At 48.6% G+C, this 13274-nt stretch overlaps 1 protein-coding gene across 1 annotated transcript; it reads right to left on the reverse strand.

Annotated features, from left to right (window-relative positions):
* Positions 1-5621: 5621 nt before the first annotated feature.
* BSX (brain specific homeobox) lies at positions 5622-12960 on the reverse strand. Its single transcript, XM_039364084.1, has 3 exons — positions 12676-12960; positions 7897-8093; positions 5622-5885 (listed from the first exon to the last, which is right to left on the reverse strand). The coding sequence occupies exons 1-3, from the start codon at positions 12935-12937 to the stop codon at positions 5622-5624; spliced, it is 723 nt and encodes a 240-aa protein (XP_039220018.1). The 5' UTR covers positions 12938-12960.
* Positions 12961-13274: the final 314 nt, after the last annotated feature.

Below are 13274 nucleotides of genomic sequence, written 5' to 3' on the forward strand. Positions count from 1 at the left end.
AATTGAAGGACTCTCTTACCACCATATATTAAGGGGTCTAAATTAGCATTTCCTTTTCTGATTTTTTTTATTTTTTTATTTTTAAAAATGCAAGCGGCTTTTTTTGCTTTGATCAGAGGATTTAGTTGAAGGAGCCTCAGTCTCCTGAAAATGAGCTGATGGGCTTATTATTAGGATAAATGCAAATATAGGCATGTGTTGGACAATGCTTAATGTCTTAATTGCTCACCTCCAGTATCTGATATGCTTTCTGTATCAACCTGGAGGGCAGGACCATCTTTAAAAAGTTACGGATAAAGCTTTTTGCTTGAGGAGGAATTTCTCTTATAAACTTTTGGATCCAGACTGCTAAACTTTGGGGGTAAAATATAGGACGCCCCAAAAAAATTGTATCAGAATTTTTAAAATCCTATACATTTTATGATTTTCCTACCAGGATAGGTTGAGAAAAAAAGGATAGTCTGAAAATATTGGAATATAAATCAGAGGTGCGGAATTTTGATTCGATGAGGATTCCCCCTGACTAGGGAGTAATGGACCAAGAGATGAATTCCAGAATGGAGCAGAGCCAGAAAAAAAGTCCCATTAGAAATATTAATGAAATGGATAACAGCGGATTGGTTGATCTTAGATATGACACTCCTAGTTGCATAATTAATTAAGCCTAATCTGTATTTTTCTCTCCAGACAAATCGGATGGAACCGAATCCTCTTTTGAATGTTTCTTCATACCAGACCTTAGTACTGATGTTATCATCCTTTGTAGAATTTAGGAGAACACAGAGAGGACTTTATGACATTTTATGTCCACCATGGAGGCCTCTAGAGTTTGCCTTTTTCTAAAATTGATAGGAGACTGTAGAAACATGTAGGCCGTGGAAGACACCAGGTTGAAAAAGTTTGGTAGAAGAATAAAAAAGTATGAAGGAAAAGATGAGGTCTATCAAGAATGAGTTCAGGTGAATACGAGGTGGGTATAAAAATACCGTAGCAGCTAATTCTTCCTCTGAAAGCTTCTATATCAATGGGTTCTTAGTAACTTTAAGAACTGTGGACTTCAACTCCCAGAATTCTGCTGGCCATGGCATTTGGGGAGTTGAAGTCCACATATCTTAAAGTTGGTGACATTCAGAAACATGGTCCTGTAGTAAGAAAAAGGTTTCTCAGTTACAATATAAACAGTGGTAAGGGATGTTAAGTATTTCACAACTCATTACAGACAATATCTGTTTATCTCTGTTGAACCAATATTTTTGAGGCCAGCATGAAACACTAAGCCAAAGGCTGACCAGAAACACTGGATGTAGTTTTTGTGCATGCATACCTCGGTCAAATTGATTCCTGGATAAGTCCATGCAGTTTACTTAGAAAGTTTTGGGGTGTTTTTTGCCTCCTCCCTAGAGCTAAGAGAAAGAAATCAGCCAAAGGTCACACAGCTGATTTCATGCCCATGGAGAGACTAGAATTCACAGTCTCCTAGTTTCTAGCCTGATGCCTTAATCACTACATTAATCTCAGGAATTGATGCCTTAAAGCACCATACATTCCTTATCCAAAGTCCAAAGCACTTCTTCCAATAAATTTCTGAAGCATGCATGAACCTTGGGGTACAAGAATAGGGACCTCAACTGAAGGCATAATACAGTTTAATTCGGTGTTTTTTCCCTCTCTAGAAATAGCTGCAAGTTACTAATCATACTAATTAGTTGACAAGCTCACCAATCTGCTTACATTTGCAGATTAGTTAAACTAGGACTACCACATCTGGGCTGCAGAAATCCAGATAACCAGTAGAGGGCAACAGATATACAGAAAACTCTAATCTTTTCCGCCATCTAGTGGTACCTGAATATTTTGTATCTCCATTCTGGTGAAAGTTCCTCAGCAGTGAGATATTTCCTTCTTTCCTTCTTTCCTTCCTTCCTTCTTTCCTTCCTTCCTCCCTCCCTTCCATACATTTCTTCGTAAATTTACTTTAAAACATTTAAAGAATAACTTCATTTTCTTGATGTACTTCATGTCCAATCTCGTTACAGGCACCCTCATTGAAAATCCATTTGTGTATGCTTTTATTGTTTAGAGATCTGCTGCCCAAAAAAACTGTTCACATGTTTAGCCATGTAAATATCTTTGATGAATTAAGCTCTCTGATTAACAGGATAAACTCCACTGCCCTTTACGAAAGAGCCAGAAAAATTCTGCCTTGAAGAAAAAAGCCTCGGGAAAATTTACATTTGCTGAATCTTCCAGGTTGGAAATATGAAAACTCAAAAGTCAGCCGGTTTCAAATCAAAACTCAGACTGCAATCTAGGATTGCTTAATTTAAGCAAACTCGGATGGAACTTGCTTCAGACTATGCAATGCATCATACGTGATTCTGATTACAGCAATGAAGACATTTCCAAGGAGACAAATCAGCCAACTTCTGGCTTTTTTTTCGCCGTTTCTAATTTGTTTTATTTCGTCAGGAGGCCTTAAAACCGCCAAATTGTGTGTATGTGCATGTGGGGACAACCAAGGAGATCATGGTCATTTATCTTTGCTACAGATGGCAAATTTCAGTCTTTGGATGGGGATGGAGCCACTGAAACCCCGAAGAGTGAGAATAAAAACTGAGAATTTCCAGTGACTGTTTTTGAAAATGTTTCTAGAAGAGGGAACAGAAATAGGAAAGGTCATTCCCTGCTTAGGATTCTGCCTCCACTGCAGCTGTACAGTTTTTCCACACATCCTAGATTTAAGAGAAAAATATGGTCCACCAAAGTCTTACTGAGAAGGAAAACAGCGTAATTAATGCTCGAAAAGGCCTTCCTTGGAAATATCCAACACCAGGCTTCTTCCTGGATCTCTCCATCTTTCAGAATTTGTACTGTGTGGAAGAAAATGCACAGGAACATAAGAGTAGGAGATTTGGACCAAATTAGGATATGACTGCAGGAATTTGCAGAAAGAATATTTGATTTGCCCACTTGTAAAGAGGCTCTAGTATGGTATGAGCCGACACATCTCAAAAATCTGGAAAGGAAGGAAGGAAGGAGAAAGAAAAAGAAGAAAGAAAGAGAAAGAAAAAGAAAAAGAAAGGAAGAAAGAAAAAGGAAAGAAAAAAGAAAGAAAGAAAGAAAGAGAAAAAGGAAGGAAGGAAGAGGAAGGAAGGAAGAAGGAAAGAAAGAAGAAAAAAAAAAGGAAGGGGAAGAAAGAAAAAGAAAGAAAGAAAGGAAAGAAAGAAAGAAAGAAAGAAAGAAAGAAAGAAAAAGAAAAAGAAAGAAGAGGGAAGGAAATTATGATATTGAATTTACCATGTTCTCTAGATATTTTGAGGATCACAAGCACAGTAATTGAAAAAGTAAATATAATTAAAAGCATGAGGAAAACAATGGTTTGGGGAGGGGTCATTTCAATACGTACACAGTGACCCAGTCCCCACATTGCGCGAAGGGACAAGTTGCTTCATCAGAGGTGCAAGCCACACAGTTGGCTGGATTCAGATGTCCCCCTACAACCCTTGATCAAACCACACCAGTGAGCTTTACAGCCTAGAGCCGCCAGGATCCCAAAGCCCCCCCCCTCAAACAAAAACCACATAAGGCCAAGTCCACTGGTCCCTGGCAGACATAGGATCCGTTGTTAAGACAGCCGAGATAAGGATAGCGGACCGGTGTCCAGATTAATACGTCCAATTGCCTCTCCCCAGATTTAGCAAACCCAAGCTCCGGTTGGAATCAGCAGGACTGGTTTCTTACTGGGTCGCCGGATTTGGACTAGACCGCCCCCTCCCCACTTTAGCGCACGGGGTTCCTCCCCAGCGAGGGCGCCATCCGTCTGCAGGTCTCCAGCCTAACCGGTCCCGCTTAAAGCAACGGGGCTTCTTCTCAAGTAAAAGCACGTAGACCCAACCCAACCTCTTCCAGTTGTTGAGCCCCTGGAAACTTCGCTCTTCTTGCCTTCCTAGCCCGGATTCCCTTTGGTCTCTTCAAAGAAGGCGCTCGACGCGTTTGATTGGGCGAGTCCCCGCGGGTGGATCTTAGTTTCTGCTCGCTCTTTCCCCCAGGCCCGGTTCGCTTGCCGCTTTCAAATTGCCAATTCTAGGCGTGAATTCTTCCGCAGGATTTTATTGTATTTCGCCTTGGTAAAATTCCAGACCTTCCTTCCTTCCTTCCTTCCTTCCTTCCTTCCTTCCTTCCTTCCTTCCTTCCTTCCTTCCTTCCTTCCTTCCTTCCTTCTATTCCCTCCTTCCTTCCTTCTATTCCCTCCTTCCTTCCTTCCTTCCTTCCTTCCTTCTATTCCCTCCTTCCTTCCTTCTATTCCTTCCTTCCTTCCTTCCTTCCTTCCTTCCTTCCTTCCTTCCTTCCTTCTATTCCCTCCTTCCTTCCATTCCCTCCTTCAATTCCCTCCTTCCATTCCTTTCCTTCCCTTCTTCCCTCCCTCCCTCCCTCCCTCCCTCCCTCCCTTCCTTCCTTCCTTCCTTCCTTCTATTCCCTCCTTCCTTCTATTCCCTCCTTCCTTCCTTCCTTCCTTCTATTCCCTCCTTCCTTCTATTCCCTCCTTCCTTCCTTCCTTCCTTCCTTCCTTCCTTCCTTCCTTCTATTCCCTCCTTCCTTCCATTCCCTCCTTCAATTCCCTCCTTCCATTCCTTTTCTTTCCTTTCCTTCCCTTCTTCCCTCCCTCCCTCCCTCCCTCCCTTCCTTCCTTCCTTCCTTCCGCTCCGTTTTGATGATGGGTTTTGTTTTTCCCCCTCCCATTCCCACGACCTTGCCCCGGAGAGCGTTTGGTTAAGCAAAACTTTCCTTCGGCTTCAAAAGGTGATTGGGAACCGACCGAAGGACGTCGATTCCTGCAGCGCGGTTCGTGAGAACCAGCCGCCCCTGGTTGGTTTAAAAAAAAAAAAAAAGCCCTGAAAACCACAGGAATAAATTTCGACCCGCATTAAACCCCCTTTAACGCCTGCTCAAAGAAACGGGGTTCCTAGCCCAGATCGCCTTTCAACTCGTATCTGAAGGAGGCTTGCAGGAGGAGTATATCTGTATTTTGGGAATAAAAACGCGCAGAATGAGGTCACCCGCATGGTTCCGACGACCCGAAACGAGCTGACACTTTCACGTGAGTTGGGAAAAAAAAACCGGCCGGTTTGTGGATGTTTCCTCGCCTGTCCGGGCTTTCCACTACAGGTTGTGGGTACTTGGCGAAAAGCCGCTTGGCTACCAGCAAAACTGAGCCCCTATTCACACAACTCAGGTGACGCGGGTTCTTTTTCCAGTCTTCGCATTTTCATACTGGGGAGGCAGGGAGGGGAGAGCGGAGCTAGCAGGAACGGCAGTGCTGACTTAAGGAACCGCGTTTTCCAATCTGGTGTCTTTTTTCTCTTTTTCCTTTTTTTGAATCTCAGCCCGCATCCTTCCATCCCGTTCGCACGACCATTTCCCCTGGCCTGGAGGAGGAGTGGGGCGGGACATGCTGGCAAAGCAAAGCCCCCCCCCTCCGTCCTGGGACGGGTAAAGGAGGGAGGGGCCCGATCCCGCTGGGACCCCGAAGTCTCTTCCCCAGCGGCCGCCGCTCGCCTTCCCTCCCCCGGCCTGGACCACCGGCTCCAGTTCCGACGTTCCGCGCCCCCCCCCCAGCGCCCTTAAATGAGGTGCTGAGGCCCCCCCTCGATGATGTCCACCTCGTCCTCGTGCTCGTCCAGCAGGAAGGCCGGCGCGGGGCCGCTTGGGCCGACCTCGGAGGTCGAAGTGGCCGCTTGGGAGGCGCCGGCTTGGCCCGGCGGGTCCAGTTCGGGGTCTCCGGGCGCCAGGTCGGCCCCCTCGGCCCCGGCCGCTTTGGCGTCGTCCTGGCTCTTCCGCAGCTGCTTTTTGTGTTTCATCCGCCGGTTCTGGAACCAGGTCTTCACCTGCGGGGAGAAGCAGCCCGTGGGAAAGCGAGGCCTCGCCCCTTCTCAGCTAGGAGCTAATCCGGATTCGGGAGGACGTCGCTTGGGCTTTGCCCCAAAGGTGCTTTCCCCCCCCTCCACCACCCAACGAGGCAACTGGACTTTCTTGTTTTTTTCTTTGAAGACGTTTCGCTCCTCATCCAAGAAGCTTCCTCAGCTTCTTCTGGAGCAGAGCTTGAAGAAGCTTCCCATTGGATGAGAAGCGAAAGGTCTTCAGAAGAAAAATAAGAAAGTCCAGTTGCCTCGTGGGAAAAAAAAAAAAAACACCTTTGAGACAACCGCGAGTTGGGTGGTTGAGAATCTCCACAGACGTTGGTTTAAGAGGGTTCTTTGGTCAACTCAACTCTGTTGGGGCTTTGCAGTCCGGTTCAGGTATTATAGCGTCGTGTGAACTCATCTGAAGACACCAGAATCAATGGGCAAGCGTTTTGGGGTTTGTTTGTTTCTTGTTTATCTTCCTTGGGGGTGGGGGAAACCTTATTTAAGATCGCTTTATTTTTCGGTCAGTATAAAATGGGACCAGTCCAGGTGTTATTGGACTGTAGTCCCCATCATCCCCAGCCGGCCAACTCTCTCTCCCCCCCTCCTCCTCCCCCAGGCCCTGGCTTTGGAGGTGACAATCTCTAGAGGGCGCAGCGCTGTCCCTTTCTGCCAGAGAACCCGGGGACAGAACTAACCCCCGTGTTGGCCAGCTTTACACGTGTTCGTGCGAGCGCCTTCCCGGAGCTTTGCAAACTTCGATTTGTGAGGCGGGAAGGTGGGAAGGACAGGCTTTCCCTTCAAGTCACTGGAAAAGAAGGGAGCAGAGGGCTCTTAAGAAATTTTACACTCGGGAAACTGAGGGAGCGAGAGAGAGAGATTCGCTTGCTGAAGTCCACACCGGGATGGCTCTGCTCTCCTTCCTCTCAGACTTAACTGGGCCGGAAGGAGCGGCAGAAAGCCTTTTTCACACGTTCGGGGCGGGGGGGGGGAGGCTCTCTCGGATTTTCCATAGGCGTTTAGTTTCTCAGATCTGACGTCGCTTTTCTCGAAAAGGAAATCCAGCGGAGTTTTGCTGGTGGGCATCAAATACCTTGAAATGCAGCCTCCCTCCTCCTCCTCCTCCTCCTCCTCCACCCCCCGTGGATGGAAGAGATGAGAATGCAGCCCGTTATAAATTTCATTTAGCAGCCCACAGAAATTCATTGATTTACTTCCGAGCAAACGCGTGAAACTTTAGCTGCTTTGCTCGGTCCTAATGCTGGGAAAGATGGAGGGCAATAGAAGAAGGGGACGACAGAGAATGAGATGGCTGGATGGAGTCACTGAAGCAGTAGGTGTGAATTTAAATGGACTCCAGAAGATGGTAGAGGACAGGAAGACCTGGAGAAACGTTGTCCATGGGGTTGCGATGGGTCGGACACGACTTCGCAATTAACAACAACAACAACAATTCCATCCCTACCCTGGTAGGCTCCACCCTCATTACAATATTGAGTATATACATTTATATTTATATATTACTCCTATAAAGAAATATCCTGGAAGGCAGATGGGATCTTGTCTGAATTTGCCCCAAACATTAACGAATGGTTACTACTGCTATTTCACATATTTGCTTCGAAAGACGCCTGCATCAAAATTCTGCAGCGGCGCTTCCATTTTTGGGACCTTAACTACAGACTCCTTTGCCGAGAGGGGATCGAGTGAGCACTCAGTCGAACGTAGCCTCCGACAGGGCTTCGCCCGGAGTGGGGTCTGCGGCGTAGAAGGGGTCAGGGCGGCTCAGGGCGCCCCCCCCCTGCAAAGGGCGGCTCTTTGTAAGCCGCCTGGAGTCGCTTGATGCCCAGACGGGCGGCATACAAACATTCATAAATAAATTAAAATAAAATGAATAAGTAAACGACAAAGGCTGTTTCCCCCCCCCCTCTCTCTCCCCTTGACTTGGCAAGAAGGGGTGGGTGGGATTCCCCCCGTCCATCTCGGCCGTTACCTGAGTCTCGGAGAGGCTGAGCGCCGTGGCCAACTCGACGCGCTCCGGCGTGGACAGGTAGCGCTGGATTTCGAACCGCTTCTCCAGGCCGGAAAGTTGCGAGTCGGAGAAAACCGTGCGTGCTTTCCGGCGGCGACAGTGCTTGCCCGGCAGCTCCGCGTGCGGGTGGGGCTGGAAGAGCGCCGGCATGGGCACCCCTGCAGGGAACAAGACAGGGAACCCGTCGGAGGGGAAGGGGACTCTGCGGTCATTTCCCCCCCCCCCGCCCGGTCTGCAGCCCGGAATTTTTTTTTTAAAGGGGTGGGAATCCAAGTTCTGGGGTCCCGCGTCGGCTTCCCCAGACTAACCGCGGGGCAGCCCCCCCCTCCCCCAAGTGGGGTAGACTACCTCTGACTTTGGCAGCTCCATCAGAAGCGCCTCTGCTCTTTCCCTCGGCCCCTCCCCCCCACGCTTTCTCGTGGTCCAGGTTGGGTTGGGGGATTCCCACGCACCCACCCACCCACCCGTCTCTGCATTCCGGAGGACGGATGCTTGAACGCGTGAAAAAATAAATTAATTAATTAAAAAAAATGGAACGGCTGATCCGGAATGCGGGAGGTTTTCCCGGGTAAAAGGCGACGAGCTGTAAGAGTAAGATAACCTTTATTGTTAATTTTTTTTTAACTGCGGGCATCTTGGCACGCATTAAAAATGAAATTCTGTGGCCTGCTCTCAAAAGAGCACAAGACACGTATAGACATGCCACCTACGTACATATATATATACATATACATATACATATATATATGTTTTCTGAGGTTTTCGCGGGTGTTTGTATGTAGGTCTTTGGTTGTTCGGTTTTCTCCCGCGTAAAATTGGAAGTGTCTTGGCGACGTTTCGACGAAGTCCCATTCGTCATCTTCAGGCAGGTGCTTTCAGCTTCGTGCTTCAGGAGCATGAAGCACGAAGCTGAAAGCACCTGCCTGAAGATGACGAATGGGACTTCGTCGAAACGTCGCCAAGACACTTCCAATTTTATGCATCTGAATACATATAAATATTAATCACTGTCCCAACTTGAGGACATTCACTCCACAAAGAGAAACTCCAAAGAATATTTTATTTTCCTTGTGTTGTGCGAAGCCAACTCGGGCTCTCTTTGAGTGGCGGAACGAGAAGAAAAATTGAGCTCACTAAAAAAACGGGAGGCGCTTCTGTGCAAAGAGGGGTTGAAGATCGGGCATGCAAAGGCGACGCGGTCTCCCTGCCAAAGCAACTCACGGACACGCATAAAACTCACGCAGCTTTGCATACACACGATCGTGCAATACTTTTGGCAGCCTCCAAACTTTTCCCGACAGCTCAAATTTAGGCCCAGCCAGAGAATTCTAGCGAGGCCGTCTTTCTCTAAAGTGCTCCCCGAAAGAAGACGCCGCGTTTTCGGTCCTTGGGTCCTCCCCAGGGCTGCTGCACGGCCCCATTTGCTGGGGATGATGGAGGTTCCATTCCTAGCCACACTGGAGAGAGCGCCGCCACATGGAATCGGAGCTACCCTCTTTTTTCGCCTGTTGGTGGAGACGCCGGCAGTTGCCGCTGCTAGTTGGGTTAGGGGTTGTCATAATTATTTGGGTAAAATGGGCCGAATTGCTTTTTTGTTTTCTTCCGAAGGCTCTGGGTGACTTTTCCTCACCTCCGTGGCTTCTGTTTCTGCCTCCAGCATCCTGAGCTACGGATTAACCCCAGGGCGGAGTCGAGAATAGAATAGAATAGAATAGAATAGAAGAGAAGAGAAGAGAAGAGAAGAGAAGAGAAGAGAAGAGAAGAGAAGAGAAGAGAATATGGAATAGAATAAGAAGAATAGAATAGAATAGAATAGAATAGAATAGAATAGAATAGAATAGAATAGAATAGAATAGAATAGAATAGAATAGAATAGAATATGGAATGGAATAAGAATGGAATAGAATAGAATAGAATAGAATAGAACAGAACAGAACAGAACAGAACAGAATAGAACAGAAGCTGGAAGGGACCTTAGAGGTCTTCTAGTCCAGCCCCTTGCTCAAGCTTAGTGTACAAGCTAAGGCGATTTTGCTTATTTGGGGGGCCTAATTTACCGACTGGCTCCGAGCCTTCCTTAGCCGGGTCTGTTGTTAGTCACTCAGCCACGTGATTGGTGTCCTTTTCAACCGCCTGCCTTACAACAACCCTGCAGAGGAGACCCCCGGAGGCCTTCCTCTCTGTCTGGCATCCTTAGCGCTGTGGCCGCGCGCTTCAGGATCCAAAGCCTCCCCAGCCCCCTGAACGCCGGAATTCAGCCCCGAAGCAGACCGGCCAAGTCCAGGGCATCCGGACCCCCAGAAAAGTCTGCAGAAGGGGCTTCTTGGACAAACCGATCGAGGCTTCTGACACCCGGGGGTCCGGTCGGCCGCGGGGCAGATGGATTCCCCCCCCCCTTTTTTTTGAGCCCGAGAGCGCTCCGCGACACCAACTGTTCTCGGACTGAATTTCTCTGCCTTCCCGAAAGGACAGCGCACCTGCCCATCCCGGCCTTGGTAAAGTTGCGTGTTTGTGGGTCCGCGCCCTGCAGAAGCGGTTCCTTGCTCGCCGATGCCGCCTCCAGACCGATTCTCGGCGGGGATGGGGTTGAAGAGGGAGCTTCTACAAAGCATGGTTTGGCGCCGAGTCCCAATAAAGGGCCCGGACTTTATTTCACTAAAGACCCCTCCGCCCCCAACGCGCGCTATTGAGAAAAAAAATGCTCGTTCATCTACATGCGTGTCTCGGGTTACGTGGGGACGCCACTGCCCGCGGCTTGGCTCTGACCCGCTGCTTGCTGTCCGGGCAATCCTGCCCTTCGCACCTTCGTAGAGCAATGTCTTTGTTTTTTGGTCGAGCTCCCACGTCTATGAAAGTTTTGTATATATGATAGCAAAAACCGACTTACTAGGGGAAAATCTTCGCCCTGTGCTTTTAACGTTTTACTCCCCGGTTCTTCCCGGTTCTTTGCATGTCTTGGGGAAGGGGCGCAGAAGCCCTTCCCTGGTTCTTGGGCTGATTCCAGGAAAATGGGCTCAGGGCAGCGGTCCCCAGCTTCGCCGTTTTGGGGGATGAGTTTGCATTGCTTACGTTTGGGCGGTTATTCCTCTAGTTTGGAATAAAAATAACTGAAAGCGTGGGGAATAAACCCATGTCAACCGATATTTCTAAGTCCTTGGCCAGGGGGCCAGGATAATTTTATATATATATATATATATATCCCCCCTTTATAGATTACTGCCTTGTCGTGGCGAAGGGGCTTGTGTAACTCAATGAAGCTATAAGCTATGCCGTGCAGGGCCACCCAAGACGGGCAGGTCATAGCAGAGAGTTCTGACAAAATGTGATCCACTGGAGAAGGAAATGGCAAACCACTCCAGTATCTTTGCCATGAAAACCCCATGGACAGTACTAAAAGGCAAAAAGATAAGACCTGGAGGAACATTGTCCATGGGGTCGCGATGGGTCGGACACGACTTCGCAATTAACAACAACAACAACAATATTTTCCCCGAATGATCGATAAGTGATTCTTATGCTCAGAAAAAAAAATCCATTGAGTTAAATCAATTTTACTCCCAAGTAAAGAAGCATACCATATCCGGACTGTCGTGAGCTATAATTCTGCGCGTTCTTGAGAATTAGCTCCGCTGACCTCAGCGAGCGCGTTACTTCTGAAAACATAAGTTTGCGCTGCTCAGCAGGCGCTTATCCCCGTTTCTTTTACAATATCTTCCCTCTCCCCTTCCATTTATAAGTGTCGCGGCCGCACTTGATACAGTTGCAGCACATAAACCCGCAGGTCTTTAGAGAGATCGGAATTTTGTCAAAGCAAATAAAAGTAATGGATTGGTCGCCTTCCAAATGCGTTACCTTTTCCTGATTGTCTCTAAACAGATTCTAAACTGTATCCAAAGTGCTGTACTTTGGGGGAAATTCAGAAAATCAAATATTTTATTGGATGGAATGTAAGATTTAAAATGATGAAATGTTTTTTTTAATCGTGGATAAAAAGTCCTTCCTTCCTAACTTCCTTCCTTCCTTCCTTCCGGATTAAGGAAAGAACTCTCTAAAACTAAATACCTGATGCTTAATTGGAAATTAACAAAAACGTAGCCTCCGTGATGGCACGAAAGGGACTAAGTATAAGGCAAGCGCAGAGTGCGCCGGGATGACTTGTTAGTTTAAGAATCTCAGAAATAAAGATTCTTTTTGACAGTTCATTTGTCCGAAAACTTCCAGGAAGAATCACTGTATTTAAGGATGCTCTGGAAATACCACGAAGGGGGTGGGGGAAGCAAGAGAACTGCCCCTTAAAGACGGCCTGAATAAAACCGCTGTTCTTTTGCAGAAGAGACCTCAAAAGGGGACTCTAAATTTTCACCCGTGGCGGATGGGAGCGGATGGCAAGCTGTACTTGAGACGGCAGCTCGCTTACTCGGGACCACAATCCCGACAGGTTGCAGACTCGGATCGCCGAAGGTAGCCTCTTCCCTTGCCCAAGATCCTGCTTGTGCGCACAGCCACGGGGCCGTGCAGCTGGGCGATTTCAGACATCAGCGTGGTTACTTTCCCGGGGGCCACGCACCCTTCTTTGCTTGTTTCCCCCAAAAGGTCCATTACCCCTGCCTTGGTGCCTTGCCCTAACCCTGGCCGGCTGCCAGAGAACCCCAACTTCTGTCTCTCCCAAACTCCTAACCTGAAGACCCTTCCCCCTCCCCCCCCAGTGCCCAACTGACCCTGGAGAGAAGAGAGGCTTACCCGAAGTGGTCAAGAAATAGGGGTGATGATGGTCGGGCTTGTGGAGCGGATGATGCGGGTGAGGGGCCAAAATGGTCGGGGGTGGCATCAGCGGGTACCCATAGTCCAGCAGAGGCACCCGTGAGGCCAGGGCTCCGTGGAAAGGCTCGGGGCCTCCTTCCCGCATGGGCTTGGGCTTATGGAGCAGGATGTCCTCGATAAAGAAGGAGGTTGTCCTGGGGGCCATGGCGGGCGAGGTGAAGTTGAGGTTCATCTTGTGCATTTCGCCCAACTCTGCTTGCGGGGACGGATCCGGGCGCCCTCTCTCCTCGGAACTTGGGGAGGGGGCGATCCACCTTCTTCTCTGCTGCCCTGGATGAGCCGGGCGAGAGCGCGCCGCGATCTTGAAGGTCTTTTGGAGGCGAGGGGGGGGAGATAGAGAGATGTGCCTTTGAGGGCCGCTTTGAGAGGGGCATCTCCAACCAGCCAATCGCGAATGAGCAGGGCGGAGGGAAGGCCGGCTTGGGCATCAAGTCGCCCACCTGAATGGCAAGCGACGGGGCTGCTCTCCATGGTGCTGAAAGAGAGAGGGAGAGGGAGAGGGAGAGGGAGAGGGAGAG

Source organism: Crotalus tigris, unplaced genomic scaffold (assembly GCF_016545835.1).
Source record: "Crotalus tigris isolate CLP2741 ecotype Arizona unplaced genomic scaffold, ASM1654583v1 scf7180000019649.48550810456:505611, whole genome shotgun sequence".
Taxonomy (NCBI): Eukaryota; Metazoa; Chordata; class Lepidosauria; order Squamata; family Viperidae; genus Crotalus; species Crotalus tigris.

Bases quoted from the DNA above. Each gene is read 5' to 3' on its own strand.
- BSX (XM_039364084.1), bottom strand. From the start codon at position 12,937: ATGCACAAGATGAACCTCAACTTCACCTCGCCCGCCATGGCCCCCAGG. The intron at 8,094-12,675 runs GTAAGCCTCTCT...TGTTCCCTGCAG, and splicing joins CTATTTCTTGACCACTTCGG to GGGTGCCCATGCCGGCGCTC. The intron at 5,886-7,896 runs GTAACGGCCGAG...TTCTCCCCGCAG, and splicing joins TCAGCCTCTCCGAGACTCAG to GTGAAGACCTGGTTCCAGAA.